The sequence below is a fragment of the Micropterus dolomieu genome, linkage group LG04, assembly GCF_021292245.1.
Source record: "Micropterus dolomieu isolate WLL.071019.BEF.003 ecotype Adirondacks linkage group LG04, ASM2129224v1, whole genome shotgun sequence".
NCBI classification, from domain to species: Eukaryota; Metazoa; Chordata; class Actinopteri; order Centrarchiformes; family Centrarchidae; genus Micropterus; species Micropterus dolomieu.
Window position 1 is genome coordinate 3380535 of NC_060153.1, and position 24067 is coordinate 3404601.

Consider the following 24067-nt stretch of genomic DNA (forward strand, 5'->3'; position numbering starts at 1 on the left):
TCAGGGCTCTGAGTCTGACCTGGCTTTTTGTTTGGAAACAGTCATGTTGAAAAAGGAAAAAAAAACACAACCCAAAATCTTGGACACACAATTGGAAGCACACTATGGTCTGAAATATCATAATGCTCTATTACAGTAGATTTCCATTCATTGTCAGTAAGTATATAAGTGAACAGACTTGCATACTTTTGTAGTCTGTACTTTTACTTAGATCGTGTCCTTCTGATAAACTTTACCTCACTATCTTTAGACAACCCAACAAGCACAGCCCTGAAGACAAACACTGTTCTGTCAGTTGATGAATGGCTCTATCCATGTGGAACTGTGGGTGAGCAGATCTCAATTAGAGAGAGGGAACGTGGGGGGGAAATATGGATGTGAAGGAAATTAGATATTACAAAAGGCTTGGATGATACTGATTAGGCTACATATGTTTGTAGATGAACAGGGGTGGGGTAGTTTGACAGTAGCCCCTATTGCAGTAATCCCCTACAGCTCCTCTGCCTGTATCTGGGGCGTGTACTGCAAAACAAAACTCCCAGTCCTGCAACTCCTGCAGCTCCAGCGAGGCAGTCTGGATTTGCAGTCAGGGGACACTCATCATCATCAGTCAGCACAAAGCAGCTCTCTCTGTCCTCTCTCTCTCTCTCTGCCTCTCTCTGTCAGACACCCCCACAATCACTCTATCCGTCTCTTTAACAGGCACAACATCTCTTTTATTTTCTCTTCTTGACAAACGGCAATCATGTCCTCAAACGGCGCCGACGGGGACCTGCTGCAGATCCCTCTGGGACTCATCAATAGCGAGGGGAAATATCTGACGGCGGAGACTTTCGGCTTCAAAGTCAACGCTTCGGCCAGCAGCCTGAAGAAGAAGCAGACCTGGACCCTGGAGCAGACTGGAGAGGACGGCAGCGCCGTGTTCCTCCTCTCCCACCTGGGCCGCTACCTCGCTACGGACAAAGACGGCAACGTTACCGCGGACAGCGAGACGCGCGGCCGGGACTGCCGCTTCGTCATCACCGCGCACGAGGACGGGCGGTGGTCTCTGCAGTCCGAGCCCCATGGCCGGTACCTTGGCGGCAGCCAGGACCGCATCACCTGCTTTGCGCAGACTGCCTCACCGGCAGAGAAATGGAGCGTGCACCTGGCTGTGCATCCGCAGGTCAACCTGTACAGCTTTGCGCGCAAACGCTTCGCCCACCTGAGTGCGCAGGGAGAGCGGCAGGAGGTGTCAATAAACCGGGATGTTCCCTGGGGGGTCGACTCGCTTGTGACACTGGTCTACCGTGACCAGCGCTACCACCTCGAGACCTGTGACAACCGCTTCCTCCGCAATGATGGTAGTCTGTCCGTCAAAACGGACAAGGATACCGGCTACATGCTGGAGTTTCGCTCCGGAAAAGTGGCATTCCGCGACTGCAACGGTCGCTACCTGGCACCCATGGGCCCTACCGGCACAATGAAGTCTGGGAAAAGCACCCGGGTTGGGAAAGATGAACTGTTTGGCCTGGAGCGCAGCCACGCGCAGGTCGTACTCACTGCAGGCAACGAGAGAAACGTCTCCACGAGGCAAGGTGAGGCTCTGCAGCCACACAGAGCCAGAAACAAAAATCCCATTTCACCATACAGATGAAGTCACTGCATAACTGGGCACACACCAGATGCAGCTGTTGCATGACTTGGCTTGAGAGAGAGAGCAGAACAGAATTAGAGACTTCATTTTCCTCACACCATGTGTTTTTCATTACCATGCTCTCACTTTCTCCTCCTCCCCCTCCCTCCTTTTGGCCAGTCTCTGCCTAGCTTAACATTTTTCTGCAGTAATTCTACCCCTGCATTGTGGCTGCCGGTTCAGGGTCAGCTTCAGTCTACAGTTATCCATCATTCTTTATCTCAGAATAGATTGAGAATAGACAGGAAACGATGGGAAGGGTTTGTTTAGGAGACAAAAAGTGATAAAATGAAGGAGAGGCAGAGAAAACAGGCTACAAAGAGGAGGTGTGACCGTCTTGCTGAATGTGGATCTTTATGCCACATGCAACCTCTTTGTCTTGTCGCCACTCAGTCTCACTCTGTGATGCATGCACATGGGACTGATTGTTAACCATGCAATCAGAATGCTTTAATGCATGCAGGTGTGTGTGTGCGTGTGTGTGTGTGCATTCCAGGAGGGATGGATTGTGTAAGAAGGAAGATAATCTTTGTTTGAATGAGATCAGCGTAGATCAGTGACTTGTGACTTGGTCTTTCCTTGAAGTTATGGCCATTTAAGACTGAAGGGAAACACACATGCAGAGGGAGCAAGGTGAAGGTGTTGAACATACATTCAGACATTTGTAAAGGACCACCCCTGCTGCATCTGTCGCCCAATGGGCCAGTAGTGTCAATGTGAGCACAGGCATTTTTTTAGCCAACTGTTCAATGGTAAAAATTAGGTTTCTGTGTCAGTTTCTTAATTAGGAGCAAGAGGTTTTTTTCTCTGGACTCTTCTATGCTGTATTCTGTAAGTTTCAAGTCTTTATAAGCAAATTGCAGATCTAGATGCAAGTCTTTCCTGTGTCAGATTTCAACATTTTTCTCTCAAAGCTGTGTTAAAGCAGAGTTTGAGCCAGATGACTACCTGCAATGTAAACAGTGTCACTTAAAGTATCAAAACCACAGAGAATTATCAGCTGACTGCAGTTCTGTCCGACATGGTGTTTTAGCATCTTGCAGCTCGTTGTTCTGGTTTTACGACCCGCAACTTTACTGTTTTGTTTCAATCTCACCATTTTCATCAGCGTCTTCAGATGCAGCAGGCAGCTGTTTTCAATGACAAAACTCTGATAATCCGTCTGTACGCTCCCTGTCCAGCACCAAACGCCAAATAAAGTCACAAAGTTAGTGACTAGCTGTTACACATAGTGGAGCATGTAGCAGCTAAAGAGCAAGATATTTCCCTCAGGAGTCGGTGCTGACCAAAATAGAGGTTAAAGTAGAGTGAATAGTGGACTTATACTATAGTAATATAGTGGATTTGCCATGTCTCCAAATGAACGATGATGCTGCTTCACATGTGCTTGATATGTAGGCAACTATTTGCTAATATGTCCACCATATCAACTGTATAAGGTGATGAGAAGAACCTACAATTTGCAACCCCAAAGTGGGTAAATAATCAATTATTACTGCTTTACTACTAGTGTTCTTAAATAACTGAGACCTAGTTCTTTTAATAGGCCTGATAACTAAGTATTTAAAACCTGGATCTTGAATGGTTTTACGTCAAGTCGTTAGGGAGTCTCAAGTCTTTATTTTTGCAATTTACTGTGTTTTTTTAGTTCAAGCCTCAAATATACTATTCACAATGGGAAAAATAAATATGTTTATTTGTCCTCTGTATCGCCATTATACCAGAATGTAATGCAGTCACAAGACATGTCGCATTCAATCTTCAAATTCTTTCTTATTTGGAAAAACTGTTCTTCAATCCTTTTCACCATCACTCCCTTCCCCATACTTAATCCCTGTCAGGGTGGCCACATTCCCTGCATGTGTGCCATATTACAACAAACCTCTGTGGCCACACCTTTAACAGCTGGGCACAGAGAGTTCAGGATGTTTCTGTCCCTTTAAGAGTCTATCTGGGGAACTTCATGAATTAGAGGGTTGGAGAGTTTCAGACAAGGAGGGAAACCTCCAGAGACAAATGAAAACTGACAGCAGACTGCCCCACTTTTCTAGGCATGGACCTTTCAGCCAATCAGAACGAGGAAGGGGACCAGGAAGTCTTCCAGATGGAGATGAGTCGTGAGGACAGGAAGTGTGCCTTCAGAACTGCTGCTGGAAAATACTGGACTCTGACAGCAAGTGGAGGCCTGCAGTGCACTGCCTCCACCAAGTAACCACACACACACAAACAAACAAACAAACACACACACACAAACTGCATCACGTTGAAGATCACTCACTTTATTTCACACATTTCCATCCTTCACAGTCAACTCATTAAGTTTGGTAATGTGTGTCACAGGTCAGCCAACACTTTCTTTGACCTGGAATGGCATGACGGTCGTGTGTGTGTGCGTGCAGCTAACAGCAAATATGTGATTGCTAAGAAGAACGGGCAACTAGCTGCTACAGTTGACAATGCAGGTCAGTGACGTTTCTGATGAAAAAAGAGGAGTGTAAAATAACTAATTAAAAGCGAATGGACTTTTTATTTTTTACAGAAAGATCAAGATTCTATCAGGATTTTCTTATTTGTGTCAGTAATTATTCTCACCTAGGATATTTTCCCTTCATCCCTAACAGAACAAGGACCCTGTTTCCCAAAAGCATTTTCAAGTTTAGATAATCTTAGTACCCTTGTATGTCTATGCGCTATGATTAGCCACAAGATGCTTTTCGGAAACAATAACCAAATCTGTTTGACACAACCCTAAAAAGCCTGTCTCTTCAGGGGAGGCTGAACAGTTCCTGATGAAGCTGATTAACCGTCCACTCATCGTCCTTCGTGGGGAACATGGTTTCATCGGGGCTCGTAAAGCTGGATTGGCGACCCTGGACTCCAACCGAGCATCATATGATGTTTTCCAGCTGGAGTTCCACAGCGGAGCTTACGCCCTCAAAGGTAAAAAAAAATTATTAGTTTACAGAACTGTTGTGGTGCTTTTATTTATTTACTACAAGTCGCATAGTTCAAATGCCTGCTGGCCATTTTTCAAACAAAGCGAAGCTGCCCAATGTATAGAAAATATGTGAATATAGATGTTTTAGCATCCTGATGGTAGATGTTTTTGAATGTGTGTATTTTACTAGCTTGTAAAACTTGTACTAGCACTTGAGGCCAAAGTTGTAAATGTCAGCTGTCAACACAAAATTAACATATTGTTGTCTTATAAAGTTGGTATGGCAAATTTGTTAGTAAACTGTTGCCTATTAGACATCCAGAAAATATGAAGCAGAATGTCTTTCTTTATTACTTCATTGTTTTATCAATAGGAAAATTGACTCGCTGGTTGAAAACTTTTTTTTGAGACTTGAGAGTTGTATGAAACCTTTTTCAATTTAAGAAACTATATCAGATTCACATAATCCTGTGCACAAGATCCCTCTTTGCTCTCATCTTGGTGTGGGCCTTTAAAAAGTAGTGCTCTCCATAGCCCTGTTTTACTCCACTCTGCCTTAGAGAAAGACTATAATTAAAACATCTAATGGGAATAATATAATTTCTATATGGATCAACATGTCAGTCATCTGAAACGCAGCATTGCACACCTACTTACAGCTGAACCATAAATCAATATGATCTATCATCTTTCCACCACATTGCGGTGTAAATAGTAAGCACATTTAATCTAACTAAATGAGGCATGTAAAAAGGCTTTTCCATATCACGCATAACACAACCATTACATGTGACGTTAAATGTAGTGAGCGTTAATTTGATTATTTAACCTGTCACTTTGAAACGTAAACATATCACTAAATGCTATGCATGCTGTGTGTGACTCAGGCTTCATTAAGTGTGTGTTGTTTGTCCAGACTCCCTGGGGAAGTATTGGTGTGTTGGAGACGACACAGCAGTGGTGTGCAGCAGCTCCACTCCTGTCCAGTTCCTGTTTGAGTTCTGTGACCTCAACAAGATGGCCATTTGTGCTCTGGGGGGGAAGTACCTTAAAGGAGACCATGCCGGAGGGCTTAAAGCCAGTGCTGACTCCCTGGACAGCGCCACCCTCTGGGAATACTGAGAGAGCACAGCCGAACTTCTCCACTGACACAATGCTTCAAACTATTGATAGATACTGTAGGTAGCTGTTTTTGCATATGTGTGCGTGCCTGTGGGTGTGTGTGTAATTGTGAATTTGTCTGGATGGGTGTGTGGTGGAAATTGAAGCTGATAACCTGGAAATCATGGCACCAAAGCACCAAAGGTGTTTTATTTAGTTTTTTTTTTTTTCTCAATCTTTTTTCTGGGCTTTTTACTGGAGATTTGGATGTGTGATGACCTGTTTTTTGATGAATGAATTATAATGTGGTTGCACATTATTAATTTCACTTCCAGTCAAATTTACACAAGCTGTACCTGATGAATATCAGGATGATTGCTGTTATTGGTTGTACCTATCTGTGGTAAATACTGGTGAAAACCAACATGTAGAATGCTCTAACTCATAACTTACAATATCTAACCTTCTTCTGCTAAATGTCCTGCTGGCTGTATTGTGCAGCTTTCATCTCCTGTTTCCTCTTTCTAACTATACAGCATTACATACATAAGATCCAGGATGTTACTGATTTACATATTTCTGCTGTAAATAAGGCTTTCTTTGTCTCTGAATGCTTCAGGAACATAGTAACCATAGGAAAATTTCAGTGCAATAGTGTTGCGACTGTAAAGAAAGAAATGTTCTTCGCTTGTATGCTACTTACATTCTCACTCTTAGATGTGCAGCCAGACAAAATCTGTATATAGACAGATGCAGCTTCATAAAGTAGTAGTTCCCTTCATCACTATAATCCACTATTTTTTTCTGGTTCCTCAGATTAGTGCAAGGGTTCCAATTATACTTGAGGAGGAAACAAATGAAAGGAGAGGACAAGTGAAAAAAACTTTTGAAATGTTCTCATTTTTTAGTTATAATGGACATCCTTTCTGTTGTGTGAAGTACAAAAGGGAGGTGGTGGGTTAACACCTAGTTACTAAACACTCAAATGCACATTAATACTTACAAATATGCAGTAACAGATACATTGATTCCAACTGTGACTTTAAATCTGCACAATGATCTAGTGTCCAACTGCAAGAAGTTAAAAGCACATGTTTGTTGTGATGAAATGTCTGCCTTAGATTCGGTGCTGCTGTTGGTGTATAAACACAATGATGGAGTCAGTCATATCTCTGGCTGTTATTGTGGCTGTGCCTTCCATAGAGCATTTTAGTCTTTTCTTTTTCATGTTCACATTTGAATTACATGGAGTAAACACCCCAATAAAGTTTTCCCTCTTAACAGTGGACCTTCTCCTTGATTTCTTTGCATTCAGTTTTGTTTGTCCAGGTTTGCTTACATGGATATTCCACAGACCGTGCTGTCAACAGTTTTATTTGGATCATCATTCTACCAAAGAAATAGTTTCTAAGAAAACTTTTAACAGTAAGGTGTGTATATTATCCTGAGTAACATATGGTTTTAGCAGTGTGGTTCCAGTCAAAGACTGACACACAGGATTGTGCATAGATATCCATGGTGCCCTGAGAACAAAGCCTACTGAATTAGGTGATCACCTGACATCTCCTCTAGCTCCAACATGAGGTTCACATTTGTTGTGTTCAGTGAGTACAATGGAATGGATTGTCCCCTTCAGAATGTAATAACTTCAAATAATTGTTTAGTTTGTTAAATTTGTCCAGTACTTTGGTTTAAATACCAGCATAAATAATCACATTCCCATTAGGAAATGTTTGCATGCTAACAGGCTAAACTAACATGGTGAACATGGTGAACATTACTTGCCCATCATCAGCATGTTAGCATAGTCATCGTGAGCATGTTAGCATGCTCACACTCAGCCTCACAGAGCTGCAACCTCTTGTTTGTAATTGGATGAATAGATACTTAAAAGTTCAGAAAACAGGTTCAATTGTGCAAAATGTATGGTTAGACTGTATAGGTTCTTGAGCGCCAGAAAAAGTTCTGTCACCTTGACTTCACCATGACAACACAAAGCTGAAGTCAAGAGAATAAGAAAAGGAATTATGCATTTAACTGAAATATCTATTATAGGCTAAGTCTGGTGATCTTTTATATTTTTATCATTGCCATTAATTCCAATAAAAAAAAGTCCAACACCAACAATGATGGGACTGAGGTTGCAAATTAGCCTTGGCTAGAAACCCTATATGCAACACATCCGTTTCATGTTATTGTAACCTATTGCAATGTGTTTGTTGCATTGTCCCTGACAAATAAAAATAAAACTAGATCATATTAAGTATTAATGTGTTGTGTAGTTGGGCCACATACTTCCATTGTTGTCCAAAACTTTTAAAAACACATGATTGAGCTACATTGTTGCACTGGGCGATATGTTCCTTCCTTTCAAACCCGAATAGAAAATGAGCAGAGCCATCATGGCTTCAATTTAGTGACTTGGCATATTGTATATGGCAACCATCTTGTTCTGATAAGAAAATCAGCTGTCATGATTTTTGCAAATTCTGTTGTGTGTGGGAGAAAAAGAAAACGCCTGCATCATGCCCCCTTGAGATTCCATAGAGCCAAAACTGTACAAGATAAAGGAAGGCGAGGGTAGAGGGAGGTAACCTACTCTACTTTCTCTGTCCTCCAGCAGAGGAAACTCAGCTCTCTCCTCTTAAAAAACACTCAGTCAGTGTAATGTGTGCTAAAGTATACATATTTGTTTTGATACAGACAGAGACAGGAACAGGAACAGGCCAACAAACATCCTTCATCCTCCACTGCAGAATCTCTGCGTGTTGCCATGGTAACAGGCAAAGGACGATGAATGTTCGGAGATATAACAGACACGCATAGATAAATAATCTTAATAAGCCTTGTAATAGTCAATAACTACAGATCCTCTCAGGCAATTCAGACACTAAGAGACTGAAATAGGACTTTGTGAATAAAAACATCAAGATAAAATAAGATTAGACATGTCATAGTGCCTAAATGAATTGGAGTTTCCACTGTGCTCACACTAATGCAATAATATTCTCATTCCCATGACTTTTCAGTCAGTCTGTGTTTTGTGTGCTGTGTGTGCAAAACCCATCATCTAAGTGAAAACACATGGCCATATCTTGCCAAATCTCCCTGCCAGAAAAAAACTAATATGGCACTAAGAACGGAAGAAGGTAAGAATAATAAGCAGGGAGGAAAACAAAGCAGGAAATGAATGAGAGGAAAGATGAAAAGAGAACATGTCCAGCAAATGACCATGAGGAGAAAGACATTTATGCATGCTGGAGGAGAGTCCTGAAATCAGTCAGGGTTATGCGTCTCTGACAGCTTCAACAGAGAAAAGGGAAGAGATTTCATTCAAATTGCTTGGTGAAAATGTTCTTGGAGTAGGGGAGATCAGGGTATGTTGTCACACTTTTTTCACTGTCCAGCATTTACTGGGCACCATACATCACAATGGTATAATTTTCATACCAAATTAAAGAAGGAAGTCTTGAGCACATATTTTGTATTCATTACATCTTCATATCTTATCTCATTACCAAGTTGTCGACTGTTGAATAAAGAGTGTGCATTTATCACAATTTGCCCCATCGGCAGGTAAGATGTCACACTGGCTTGTCAAAAACTACACAACAACACTACTACTGTGTAATGGGAGCAGTGTGGGAATGACAGCAAAAAAGAGGAAACAGGTATTCTCTTTTTTAAGCACTTTGCATGTTTATTAAAATATTTCAGGAAGTCAACAAAGTGCATATCTTTTATCCATTCAGAGGGATTTGCCCCTCATTTGCAGCCAGTTGGCACGATCAGGAACTGATTGTCTAAGTTGACACAGGAAAATAAAAGGAAAATAAAATATGATGGTATCCTATTCCCTGTGTCACAGAAAGCACAGGTCAGTGTGCCCCTTTCAGCAGAGATCAGTGACCCTACTTGTTTGAATCCATGTCTGGCCACCACTTTGTCAGTATTATGTACAGTGGTCACCCCAGTTTCCTCAACATTCCATATGTCTCCTGGTCAAAACTCATATTTCTGTTTCTCTTTGTCTACATTGTCCAAGAAAACATTTTCTCTGTTGAAGCTACTTGTCCTGGCAAGGCTTGTTTCTGAGGGACAGCATTATTTGCCTCTTTAGTAAGCCTGTAAACCACTCTTTGCTGGTCTTTTTGTTTTCTGCCCACATAGACACGCAGTAGGCAAATCTTTTGACCTCACTTGGTGACAGACCAAAATAAATGTCAGCTGACCTGCATATCGAAAAAGATGCTCCTCAAAATCAGGTGAAAAACTCTTCCGTGGTGTTCTATAACCAACCATTATTGTTGGCATAGCTGTCTGACTTTCAATTCATTAAATTTAATGTAATTTATATTGCGCCAATTCACAACAATAGTTATCTCATAATGCTTTTCATATAGAGCAGGCCTAGACTGTAGGCCTACTCTTCGTTCTATTATTTACAGAGACCCAACAATTCCCACCATGAACAAGCACTTGGTGACAGAGGCAAGGAAAAACATCCTTCAAAGAAGCAGAAACCTCGAGCAGAACCATGGCTCAGGGTGAGCAGCCATCTTCCTCGACCGGTTGGGGCAGAGAGAGAGAGAGCAAGAGAGATAGCAAGAAAGAGGGAGAAAGGGCTGTAGGGGTAGGGGCTAGCAGCCAAGATAATATCCACACAGAAGTACAGACAGTAAAGGTAAAAGTGGAGATCCCTGTAACCCACAAAAACACATTCACCACTAATTAAGATCACATCTCATGGTCTTCATCAGTGGACGTAATTTGCTCAGAATCTAAGAGGTTAAAGCTCTGGGAAAAGATAGTAAATGGACCTAGAGTTGAGATGTTCTCTTTTTCAAATTTCAAATGTCATGGTATGAACTTGGAGTAACTCAGACACACATACTATAACTAATATGTTGGGCATGACAGCTTACTAAATTTGTTTCCTTGTTTTTGTGGTTTTCAGGATTGTACTTTGTTGTGTGAACTAACTGTAGCACTGCTACCTCTACATGTATCACATATTACAGTTACTTACATTACTACAGTTACACCAGTAATTTTCCAAAACATACTTAACTACTTCAGTGCTGGTGTCCTAATAAGTTTACTGCTGCCATCTAGTGTATATAATGTGAAGATGATTTGGTTTAATTTCACTATGTGCACTATATGGTCAAAAAGCATGTGGACACCTTCATTATTTAGGCCAGTTTCAGTTAAAGGGATAGTTCAGGATGTTTTTATATATATATATATATATATATATATATATATATATATATATATATATTGTATTTATCCATAGTCAGTGCATTACCTGCAGTAGATGACAGTCAGCATGTCCCTAGTTTGGAGAAACAGACCATCAGACAGCCATTTACTTTATAAATTGTGCAGCCAAGTTACGCTTATGTACAGTACAGAAGTTCTACAGTTGAGAAAATGTAGTTCTAAAGGAAACGGCTGTCTGATAGCAAGGTAGAGAGCTGAAAATATTAAACACATAGGGTACACTTGAACTGATATAGTTTTTTTTTAGTGGGTGGCTAAAATATGTGTTGCTACTGATCCTGTTTACAGCAGAACATTGCTTAGCTTCTGTGCCTTAGCTCCTGAACTATCACTTTGAAATTGCCACAGCATGTGCTTCCATCTTTATGGATCTTGCAACTTTGTTTGGTGAAGGCCTTCTGCTGTTTCAACAAAGCAAAGCCACATCCAAAAAAAATAAATTGTTTCATACATTTAGTGTGGAAGACCTTGATTTGCCTGCACAGAGCTCTGACCTCAACCTCAACCAACACATTTGGGAAGTACGTGAATGCCAGCTGTGAGCCTGCTTTATCAACCAACATCAGTGGCAGACGTCAGTAAATCTTTTGTTGTTTAATGGGAGCAAATCCTTGCAGCCAGGTTCCAAAATCTGAAGCCAGAAGAGTGGAGATTGTTATAGCAGCAGATTAACATCCATATTTTTGGAAAGAAATGTTCAACAATCACATATAGGTGTAATGTTTAGGTGTTCGCACTGTTTTGGTGTTGTTTACATGTAATGTTTTACTACCAGTCTTGACGGTATTGTTGAGAATTCACCTAGAAACAGATGCCAAGATGACAGGTGGTTGCTTTGCAGAAAGGCCCACAAATGCTGCAATTCATGCCAAAAGACAGGCCTACCCTAAAAAAGCCACAGACAGTGAACACGTCCATATTAAATGAGATCTGACAGATGCATCTAATGAAAGTGCTGTTACAACCATTCGCTCATGTTAGTTTGTCGGCAGATTTGTTCTTTTTTATTTAATTTGTTCCTGTCTTATTTGCTCCCGTAAATTAAACAGGAAGAACTGACCTTCTTCAAGGGTAGAGATAAGAGATAGAACAAACTAATGCATGCACCCAAATGCATGCACACATTGACAAATTATCGCAGTATCTGTTTGCCCACTGATAGCCACATCCAGCCAGACAGTGTGAGTCAGCAAGAGACAGAAAGGAGTTTTGTTCTGTACCATGTGACAATAATGACACGCTCGTAGAGAAAACAATTAAGAGGTTCTCTAAAACCCCATTGATGGCCACATATAAATGTGACTGGTACTATGTAATCCTACTTTTGCTACCCATCTGTTCTTTACCGCACCTGCTTCTCAAGAAATTCAGGTGTGGTACACTCAGGTAGTAAATATTGGGCTGCTGAAATTATCTACAAGATTCCATCTACTCCTTGTTTGTATCAAACAGCGGATCTTTGAGGGAGATCATTACAGCGAAACCTTCCATGACTCATAACGGGTGTAAATATGACTGCACGTGTCTTTATTATGGTTGTGTGTGCATGAATGACCATCTCTTTATGACTGACAGACTTCAGGCTGTGAGTTCCTAGGAACACAATTGCAAAAAACATGTGGGGATAATGGACCAATAAACCAATAAAGGAAATGAGCCAAAAATGCAAAACAAAACTGGTCACCAAGTATTAATGCATGGCATTTTAGGCCAGCTTGTGATCAGGGAGTTTGTCTGTGGACATATCAAAGTCTGGTAATTCAAAGCAAGTTCACCATTGCTGAAAATTACTTGTACATACAGTAGGTCACTAATGATTACACTGGTGGTGGACTGTAACTAAGTGATTACACAAGTAGCCTACTGTTCTTAAGTGCAATTTTAAGGCAAGTAGGTTACTGTCTAATCCATTGCATTTGACATGGTCAGAGGTGACTGCCTTTGTTGAATCCAATTCAGTTTTAAATTATTTGAAAAATAGCACTTTTGGTCAATATTTCATCTTCTTTTTACTTAACTAGCTTCGGAATCTCACAGCTACCTGCATCTTAACAGGATGCTATTTATACTCTTCTGTAGCATGTTATTGTTTCAGTGTTGTAATGCTGCCGTCTTCACCAGGTTTCTCATGAAAAGGAGATTTTAAATAAATAAAGTTAAAATAAATAAATGTACCAGTTACTTTAGATTACGCTACACATGCCTTTTAGATTAAACTACCCAACAGTACAGTAGAATTAGCTCCACATTGATCAGATACCATGTTATATAATGTTTATAACATATCAGTTATGTGTAATGCGATAACAATGATCGGGGCATTTACCTGCTTCCTAGTGAGAGCTGTTACTTTTAGGCTATTTGGACTCAAGTATGGATGCCTAATTTCAGCATAACAAAAATATAGTGTGGAAATGTGGCCCTGTTTACTTCATTTGATTTTTAATTTTCTGCTGTAGTGGTGGTTGAAGTTTCATGACTCATAGGCCTGCCTGGCCAGTAAGAGTGCCTGGAAATTGTTGACATATCAGTAACAAGACATTAAATGTTTCCATGCTGCCAAATGTCATAGTGGTGCATGGTCTAGCACTAAAGTCTCAACTTGACCTAAAGTGCATGCTCTGAATCCTGCTTCACCTGAAGAGAGAGAGAGAGAGAGAGAGAGAGAGAGAGAGAGAGAGAGAGAGAGAGAGAGAGAGAGAGAGAGAGAGAGAGAGAGTTTCCTGTGGAGAGCAGCGGTGGCCAGCCTATAAAAGGGCTTCCAATAAAACCAATAAATGCTTAAAGAGGAGACCAGAGTCACTGGCATCACCAGTGGGAACAAGATTCTGTTTGCTCGCTCCGAATCACACAGACCAGGTCAGCATGCCTCTGTCAGGGCGTCCCAACACAGTCCGGCTGGTGTTCCTAGGGGCAGCTAAGGTCGGTAAGAGCGCGCTCATATGTCGTTATCTCCACGACCGCTTCGAGCACAAGTACACGCGCACAGTGGAGGAGCTTTACGTGCTGGAGTACGACACTGCGGGGTCCGGGAAGATGCGCTTGGAGATCTTGGACACGAGCGGGAGCTACTCCTTCCCGGCCATGCGGGAGCTCTGCATCCGTCACAGTGACGCATTCGCCCTGGTGTACGCGGTGGACGACCCCGGGTCCCTTGAAGAGGTGCGACGGCTCCGCGACGAGATTCTGGAGCTGCGGGGCGACAAGGGCGCGCCCATCACCGTGGTTGGCAACAAGGCAGATCTGACCGAGACCGAGGGTCGCGTGCTGCTGGCAGCTGATGTCATGGCCACAGTGGAAGGCGAGTGGGACGCCAACTTCGTGGAGGCGTCCGCGCGCACCGGTGGAAACACGCTCGGAGTGTTTCGCGCACTGCTACAACAGGTGAACCTGCCGCACCGGCTGAGCCCTACGGTGTGCAAGCGCAGAGACACGTTGCCCAGACCAGCAGTAAAGAAAAGACCACCACTGCAGAAGAACAACAGCTGTGTCCTGTCATAGGAACATTTTATTTCTGTTTGATGATGGATTCTGCAGCTGGACTGCATGTGTTCAGGTGTTGCTGGTCATCACAGTAGCCTACTCTAGGCCTACCTGGTTTGTCCAGAGGTGGAAAGTTGGAAGGAAGTACGTTTTCAAAAGTAGCCTAAACGTGTATCTTATGCAAAAGAATCACTATCAGTATAGATATAGGCTAATTTGGGATTACTATTAGCCTATGGATAGGCCACATTAGCATTTAGGTTGTAGCTGGCTCAAATAAAGCCAATTTCAACTTCTTAATAAAAATTGCACCATATATTACTGATTATATGTAGCCTAATATCTTAAAATCTTCAAAGTATAACAAGGCCTATATCTAAATGTAGGCTACTGTGGAAAGTACAATATTTTCCTCTGAAATGTGGCGGAGTGGAAGTCTCAAGTAAAATTAAATAGAAATACTGAAGTAAAGAACAAGTAGGCCTACTTCAAGTACAAGAGGCTACTCGGGTAAATATACTTAGACTACCTTCCACTATTGCTGTCAGCAATTTAAGGATTTTGGACCCTTATTTCCGCTCTTCTATTATAGGACCTACGTTCAACATTGTTTTTATAACTGTATATGTATTTTTGTAGATCATAATATTTAGTAGCCTACTCCATATTAAGGACAGACAAACTAGTTTTCCTCATTTCAGAGACAAAAAGAAAGTTGTTCATGTCTATGCGAATCTCTCTACGATACAAAGTGCTCAATTAGCTATAGGTTAGGCTATTTATAGTAAGCATATGATACAATCATGAAAGTAATCAGAGAGGACTTTTAAACTTGGTAAATTCTGGATCCCTGAATTTGTGATGATTAACCCCCTTACTGCACAATCAACCACATTAAAGACATTTCTCCTTGTCTCCAGTTGTTGCCAAAAGCAGACACAAAACATTAGAATTAAAAAAGATTTTAACTGTCATGGGTCAATAAATAAATCTACACGGCCTGAGGTTTTTCTTTCTTATTATAACTGCCTTTGTTATCCTCAGCAGATGCATTGAAGGAATATTTAGAGCAGTCCATAAAAATAGCTCCTCTCTTTATATGAAGCAACGTCCCGCTGTTTTAGAGGGTTAACACAAACACCCACACACGCACAGAGACACACTGTCAAGTGTAACAAAGAGAATAAATAAACCCACAGATCTCATGGTCAATTTTTGTTCATCTGTCCTCTCCTCATCCACTTATTCGCCTCTTATCCTCCTCTCCTTATCCACATGTCAGTTCTATAATCTGCAATTGAAAACAGGAGGTCATGGGCACACAAGCATCAATAAGGAAAAAGAAGATATTTCCAGCAGTTCTGCTGATGAAACAGGATACACTATAATATGTCTGGTTTGTTTTAAAAAATATATATACATTTTTTGACATGGCAAGGATGTTGCTGCAAGATTACACATTAAAATATGTTGTTGGTTTCACATACAGAATACAAACACCCTTTGCACAGTTTTGTTTTCTCAGTCATTTGAAAAGATCAATAGAAATTCAAAATTAAGTTCTTTTTTAATATAAAGTAAAGAAAAACACAAAAACATAAGTAAAATTATATAAATTGATACAGTGCTTTTGGTGTGTGTATTCAAGCAAGCACATAGGATGATCTGGCTCAGTTTCAGCAGCAGGTCTATTGCATAGTTTCACTTGGACTTATAAACATTAATAAGATTTTTGTATGGTTTGATAGTTTATTATGATTGAGACAATGGCGATAGACGATTATTATCAGTTGTACAACGAATAGGAGTATCAGTAGTATAGGCTACCAATGAAAGTTATAATGGAGAATAAAGTAGAAATTGAACGCCCACAAGGCATAGGGATACCACTAATATAGATACTCAGTGGCAGTAGGCTACTTTAAGTAGCCTATTCAAGAGAACATATTGAGCTTTTGGATTACACTGGTGTAAGAACATATAGTGTATAATCAACAATTTTAAATTCTGTTGTTGGTGAAGGTCCAGCTAATTGAACAATTTTATATTTTGCTGTTGGGTAGATTAACATATTATAAACTCATCATAGGTTTTATATATAAAATCTAACTTCAACTTGTAGAGCTGTCAAATAAATTAGTAAAAACCATATAAATATAGTTCAGTAACCTTATAAAGTAGTAGAAGAAGACGAAAAAGGAGATAGTCACTTGCATCTGAAATCTGTACTCAAGTACGTTATTGTAGCCTACTTCAGTAACGTTACAAATATACTTTTAGTTGTAGCCTACTACTACTAGCTACTCAGTCACCTACGCTAGATAGCTACGAAACAGTAGCCTAGTTTTGTGTAATTGAATCTTAAATGTGGACGTTTTATTCATAGTTACATACATGGTTTAACAAAGTGCTATTGTCACTTTAACTTGGGAAAATAATTTAAAAAACATTTCCTCTTCAAACAGTATCGCCACCAAATCCCCTCCGACTCCATTTCCCGTCAGCACTGTGTTTTAGGAATCACGGAAACGACGAGCGACCAGCATTCAGCCAATCACACCACAGAATGCGACTTTCTCGCTCAGTGATTGGCTATTTTTGCAATAGTCTTCCCACGATGCTTTGCTGCAGTGACTTGGAATTCAAATCGAGCGGACCAATCAGAGAGCGCTGTAACGACCGAGGCAGCATTTTAAACTTGTTTCAGAGACTGTTGTTAAAAGGCAGAACGGAGTAACGCTGCAACCACCGAGGGACGAGTCTTGCGATAAAATTCATGTCTGTCTCAGGTTTTTTTAGTCTTGAGAATCGCATGCAGTACATTTTTTAAATCGTTGAATCAAAAGTCTGAATAATTTTCGCGTTCAAAGGTGGTTAACGATAGTTTTGATTTGAATTCACAAGTGTATGGGAGCAAGCTAGCGTCGGTTGAGGTAGGGTTATCAATACTTTAACCCTTGCAGCTGTTATCCTTAACGTTACCTCGACTGCCGAAGAGTTTTTAACGTTTATTTTGGAGACGCCGAATAGCACTTGAATCCAAAATGAGTGCAGGTATTGTGAAGCCGGCGAATCCGTCGGCACATGTCGACCCGAAATCAGCTCCTCTCAAAGAAATCCCAGATGTCCTGGTTGACCCACGCACCATGAGAAGATACGCGAGGGGAAAATTCCTCGGAAAAGGTGGATTCGCCAAATGCTACGAAATAACAGATGTGGAGACGAAGCAGGTTTTCGCCGGGAAAATAGTTCCGAAGTCCCTGATCTTGAAGCAACACCAGAGGGAGAAGATGTCATCTGAAATCTCCATTCACAAGAGTCTTAACCATGCTAACGTCGTCGGTTTTCATGGGTTTTTCGAAAACGACGACTTTGTCTTTGTTGTCCTGGAAATCTGCAGAAGAAGGGTGAGTGTTCTTGGGAAAATGCATGCTTTCTCTCTCTAACTTAGTGAGCACACTAAAGTTAATCAGGGCTAACCGTTAACAGTTGTCACGGCGGTCTCTTCCGTTTTCCTCCCAATCCTTATGGAGGTAACGTTAACTTAAATGGCAAGAAAAGCCAAGGACGTTTTGATTATTGTCGCTTAAAATAACAATCATTAAATAATGAAACGTTAAGGTAAGTTGGTTATTATAAAAATAGGGGGAAAAAGACATGAATTGCTGCCATTTTACCCTTTTTTCTACTAACTAGTCTCCTCCCCAAATGTTAGCTTTGGATTCAGTGTCCAGTCCATCCACTGCTGTTTTGGGTTTAATCAAACTATTTCACAGTACACCCCTGAAAGCTCCATTATTGCCATCGTGGCCATCTGAATCTTATGTCACAGTCTTTGTTAAGAGTTTGATTGTAGTTTTCATCTCCATGAATCCCATCATTTTCTTTTCTATTTCAGTCTTTGTTGGAGCTGCACAAACGTCGTAAGGCTGTGACTGAGCCCGAGGCTCGCTACTACATGACCCAGCTGCTTAATGGTGTCCAGTACCTGCACAACAACAGAGTTATCCACAGAGACCTGAAACTGGGCAACATCTTCCTCAATGATGACATGGAAGTCAAAATAGGTAATTTCCCCTGTTGGACTGCAAACTCCAGTTCTGAGATAGGGGTAATCAATACCTGTAACATTAATGAAGATGTACGCAACCAAACCTGTTGGTTCAGTAATCAAGGATAGGACGCACATCAGCTTCCATATCAGAAATTGGTCAGGCTTCCTGGATGAGTGGTTTCCATTGACTGGGATGTTTTCATAAGGACCAAATGCACAAAAAGCACATTTAAGAACATTAATGTGCCCTACATGTTTACAAAACATCTTTGTGTGCTGCTTTACAAACGTCTTTTTTTTTTTTTTACATTTGAATTTTTTCTGTAGGGGACTTTGGTTTGGCCACTAAGATCGAGTTTGATGGCGAAAGGAAGAAGACCTTGTGTGGAACGCCCAACTACATTGCACCTGAAGTGCTTTGTAAGAAAGGCCACAGCTACGAAGTGGACGTCTGGTCGCTTGGATGTATATTGTAAGTCTGAAGCACACCTGCAACGACACTCAACAGTTTGTACTGCTGAAATTGCAAAAACTGTACTAATTCACGATTCAGCCCAGTCAGATGAACCTTCTCCCTGTTTATAATTGCTCAGGTACACTTTGTTGGTGGGTAAGCCCCCATTCGAAACTTCCTGTCTGAAGGAGACCTACAATCGAATCAAGAAAAACAACTACACGATCCCCTGGGTATGCTGGACTAATGTAGCAGACAAACATAGCATGTACTATACATTGTTTTTACACATCTGATTCCTCACTGCTCTCACAACCTGAATTTACAACTCTCTCTTTGCAGCACATCAACCCAGCCGCATCCTCTCTCATCAAGCGGATGTTGCATGCTGATCCCGCCCAAAGGCCCACCATCACTGAGCTGCAAGCGGACGAGTTCTTCACGTCCGGCTACATCCCCATACGCCTGCCCACTACTTGCCTCACTGTGCCCCCGCGGTTCTCCATTGCCCCCTCCACAGCTATGGAGCTCAGCCAGAGACGGCCACTGACTGCTATCAACAACAAGGGTAATGCTCCCAGCAGTAAATGACAGACTACATCTTTCCACAGAAGCCTTTAGACTACAAATAATGCAGACATGTGCTTTTATTTTTTGTGTAGGCAGTGGTTATGTGTTTCCAGAATTGGGTTTTGGTGTCTACAAGAGTGTTAATGATTGGTTTTCCTTTTCAAGGAGGGACAGAGAAGGTGGACATGAAGGACGAGCCTGTTCAAAGGTGAGAAAAGTTTGTACAATTTTGGAGATGGAAGTGCTGATTCATATTATTTCAAACTTAAGCAAAAAAAAAAAAAATCTTTATTTCTGCATTTGTTGGGCTATTGTTAGTTTTAGGAAATTAAAATGTCTACCTGTAATTTTAAGCTATGAAAGTGTTTTTCAGTCTACTTTTAAGGAATAGTATTTAACTTTATCATGCTCTGTGTAAGTGGAGTGGTGGTTTAGATGGGGTTTGATTCAATCAGAGACTTAATATCTATTACAACTCTCTGGTTCATACCATCCTGATTTAGGGGCAGACAGCTTGTGCCTGGCAGTAACTAAAAGGGAGATGTCATAATTAAATGAGAACTGATTGAAATTTGCCAAAGTGTAACAATGCAAAAAGTCTTTGTCAAATTTGTATGTAGTTAAATGTTGTGACTTGTGTATTCTGTATAGAGAACCTGAGCCATCAGAAAACAACCTGAAAGATTTGCTGCAGCAGCTCAACAGTATCCTTGCCGCCAAGCCCTCTGAGAAGCCAGTCATCTGCCAAGGTGAGCTTAGACTCCTCAGTTCAGCTGACAAATCCTTTTAGTTTCAACGTTGCACATTTTAGACGACTAGATCATCCTTGTTCCTGCATCAACAGTGCATGCAAATATTTTTTTTTTTTTTGTATTTCCAGAAGAGGCAGAGGATCCTGCATGTATTCCCATCTTCTGGATCAGCAAATGGGTTGACTACTCTGACAAATATGGATTAGGTAAGAATTAGACATCTCTAGTCAGGCCTGTACTTAGACTTTTTTGTTATCAAGTCAGAAATGAAACGGGAACATTTTTTCTTATGGACATCAATGAACTGCAATTTAGCAAAGATAATTTTACTGTACAGTTAGGTGTATGTAGGTAACGGAAAGGTTGGCTTCAATGTGTAAAATGTGGTAAATGGCTGACTGAAGTCAGTAGTGCACTTAAACTATAGTCTACCTGACCCCTAAAATCAACTGGCTGCGGCACGGTTGCTGGAGATAATTGCGGCCATTCAAGTCAATGTTTGAGTCCACCAGACGTGGCTGCAGCGCGTCACAGAAGCAGCTCGGTAGCCGGTCTATTTTTGACAGAAGCAGCACAGAGTAGATCGAACCAGGCAGGAAGTCAGAGACAGAAAGGCAAAGATAATCTGGTCAATTTTCAAAATAAAACGACCTACAGAGACTCCAGATTTGTAAAACGACAATCACAGTTAAAACGGACACAAAGATAAAACATATGCAGCCTGAAGTTGCCTGAAACGAGGTCACAGGGCCGTGAAGAAGGTAATAAATAGAAGTCAATAACGTAGGGCAGGCGTCACACTCTGCTGCTGAAACACTTCAAGTGGACTTTGACGCCGGGCTATAGACGGATCAAAACCGTAGCTCAGCCGTAACGTGCCAGAGTCGGTGGATTTTAGGGGTTAGGATGATTTTAAAGCTACACCCAAAAAAGATTCATCTTTGACCCAGGAGTTTGATCTGGATGCATCAGATTTTGCAATTATTGGCTTTTCTCAACAGACATTTAGTCCTGGAATACCAGGAAAGTGCAGGTATACCTGATGACATTAACAATAGCTCAGCCCCTAAGTGTCTCAGTAAGCAAAGCTAGTGAGTCTGCATGTATCAATCATTGGTGTTAATGACGCCTTTTGCTTGTGGTGCGATGACATGTCAAAATGTCTGAATAAACTGGTATAGTGAAATATAGTACAGTGAAAGGTATTTTTGAGGTCGTTTGGAAATAGTGACGAGTGTCCTGTTTGGTAAATCTTGTTTAAAATTCTTCAAAAAATATTTTTATAAAGGTTCCTTATCAGGACTTTTAAATGTGTGTTTCAGGCTACCAGCTCTGTGACAACAGCGTGGGTGTGTTGTTTAACGATTACACACGTATGATCATGTATGCCGACGGAGACAGTCTGCAGTACATTGACAAGACAGCAGCTGAATCCTACCTCAGCATACGCTCTTACCCTGCTGCTCTCAACAAGAAGGTCAGTAGTTGACTATATTTACTCTTGAGCTTTTGATTTGATTTTGCAGATAAATTGAGGCTGTTTTTAAAAAAAAAAAAGAAAAATGGTATAATCCTGAAATTTGATCCATATCAATGTATGGATTCTTATGTGCTTGTTCTTTCACCCTTGTAGATAACGTTGCTGAAATATTTCCGCAATTATATGAGTGAGCACCTGCTGAAGGCCGGCGCCAACATTGCGCGGCGAGAAGGAGACGAGCTGGCACGGCTGCCTTACCTTTCCCTCTGGTTCAGAACCAAGAGCGCCATCGTCCTGCACCTCACCAACGGCACCGTTCAGATCAACTTTTTCCAGGTTAGACACACGCCACATCTTCTCCCGCCTGTGTGTTTTGAATTATCATACATGTTAAATACACTTTTTTTTTTTTTTGTCTTTTAATTTTTCTTCTCTTCATGTCCTGTGCACAAATCTTGAATCTGTTTTCTTTAATTCCTTCTCTGCCAGGACCACACCAAGCTGATCCTGTGTCCACTGATGGGTGCAGTGACCTACATTGACGAGAAGAGAGATTTCCGCACCTACAAGTTGTCTCTGCTGGAGGAGTTTGGCTGCAGTAAGGAGCTGGCCAGCCGCATGCGTTACGCCAAGCTCATGGTTGAGAAACTGCTGGACAGCAAGCCTTCCACCGCCACGCATTAGACCACCCTACACCACATCTTCCAATCACTCTGTCTTTAATCACTGGCCACTTCTTCCTGTCTGCCAGTTTGAGGATGGAACAGACACTTAAATTCTCACATTTTATTGAGTGTAATGATTTTTATGTCACCTTTTTGAGGCTTTGACATGTACCGTGAAAATTCATGTCATGAATGTTTAAGTTCAATCTGATTTTTATCCTTTCCCCTGCTGTTAATAAAAGCTCTGTCTTTAACTTTCTTACTCTTGATGAACACGTACCTGCTGACGTAATCTAAGATGGCTGGATCGCTGACGGCACAGCAGACGAGTTGATCCTGTACGTTCCACTGAATCTAGGAGGAAAAGGATGTTTTGTGTTCCCGGTGTTCAAACTCATCTTGAAGTTGAATTCCCAGATTCTCTCTGCTTGTTCTTGCGTTTTTTTTTTTTGCATTTGTTCATGTATCAGTCATGGGTTTACACCTGAAGCTGAGTGGACAAATGTGTGGTGGGGATTGAGACTCAGGCTGGCTGGCTGGATGGGTGGGGGGAGGGGCTTCTCTGGTCTTCTCCAGTTTGTCTGTTTTTATCTGTGTTGTATGTAGAGAAATGGACCATGTTAATACGTCTTCATCATGTACATTCTTCCTGTAGTTACTTTTTACGCTTTTAAAGTATATTTTAGGTGTCTTGTCTTTTCCAACAAGATGTACAAACTTGTACATACTGCTGAATATCCGTACATGTTGTAAAGATGGTTTGTTTACCCAAGGTTAAATAAAGAGTCTCTTGAACAAGATGTTTCAGTCACATTTGCTGCTCATAAGATATTTGAGTTTTCTGCTCACATGAACAAGACCTAAGTTTGAGAAGCACAATTTGCTCAGTGAAGAATGAACTGAGCAAATTGTTCAAGGTGTACTAAACGGACCTTGTAAGAATATTTTATTGTTCAGATCCACATTGAGTTTCATGCTCCATGTTGGCCTGCTTAAATCGCACAGTGCACACCTTAGCCTTGAGAATTATTTGAATGAACTAATGGTTGTTTTTCACAGGTTGTTTAAATAGTTTGTTCACTAAAATTACAAAAAACTATTTCAGTTATTTCCACTGAAATGTAATCTTACAGATGATGTAAAGCTATCTCCATGGCTAAATGACATCATTTGGAGGAAAATTACACTAAACATGTTAAACTAAAAAACTTGACAGTATCTTGTAGAAAACTGGCTTTACAAAAAAGGAATGTAATCATTTTATTTTTTTAACACTACACAGATCTCTGGATTTTCTATACATGTATTTTTTTTGTCTTTCAACTTCTGAGAATAAATCATCTTTCTTGGATGTTAAGTCAGTATTTTATGCAAACCCTACGTGACCAACCTCAGGAGTTTGACTAAGGAGCCATGGAGGGAATTTAATAAAATTATATTTTAGTAGAAGATGCTTGCTTGGTATAAAGTAACTATTATACAAGTGTAAGGATTAATTTCCCTGCCAAGCTCTCTTTAAGAATGTCAACTGGAAGTTAATGTGCCAATGCTCTTAAATCAGTATCTATTGGCGCCTCCTGGCAGCCACAAATAGCCATTACAGCTTCAT

The 24067-nt window shown here is 41.0% G+C and overlaps 3 protein-coding genes across 3 annotated transcripts; all 3 read left to right on the forward strand.

Moving 5' to 3' along the window:
* The first annotated feature begins 572 nt into the window (after positions 1-572).
* LOC123970245 (fascin-like) lies at positions 573-7000 on the forward strand. Its single transcript, XM_046048217.1, has 5 exons — positions 573-1577; positions 3727-3883; positions 4016-4137; positions 4445-4615; positions 5530-7000. The coding sequence occupies exons 1-5, from the start codon at positions 746-748 to the stop codon at positions 5733-5735; spliced, it is 1488 nt and encodes a 495-aa protein (XP_045904173.1). The 5' UTR covers positions 573-745; the 3' UTR covers positions 5736-7000.
* A 1841-nt stretch (positions 7001-8841) lies between these two features.
* LOC123969607 (GTP-binding protein Rhes-like) lies at positions 8842-15695 on the forward strand. The gene is made up of 2 exons (XM_046047166.1): positions 8842-8863; positions 13699-15695. Exons 1-2 carry the CDS (start codon positions 8842-8844, stop codon positions 14499-14501), a joined length of 825 nt encoding a protein of 274 aa, XP_045903122.1. The 3' UTR covers positions 14502-15695.
* Positions 15696-17148: 1453 nt separating this feature from the next.
* Positions 17149-23253, forward strand: plk1 (polo-like kinase 1 (Drosophila)). The gene is made up of 11 exons (XM_046048062.1): positions 17149-17890; positions 18382-18550; positions 18865-19009; positions 19131-19224; positions 19334-19559; positions 19727-19769; positions 20213-20310; positions 20442-20519; positions 21636-21790; positions 21947-22129; positions 22283-23253. The coding sequence occupies exons 1-11, from the start codon at positions 17528-17530 to the stop codon at positions 22475-22477; spliced, it is 1749 nt and encodes a 582-aa protein (XP_045904018.1). The 5' UTR covers positions 17149-17527; the 3' UTR covers positions 22478-23253.
* The last annotated feature ends 814 nt before the right edge of the window (positions 23254-24067 follow it).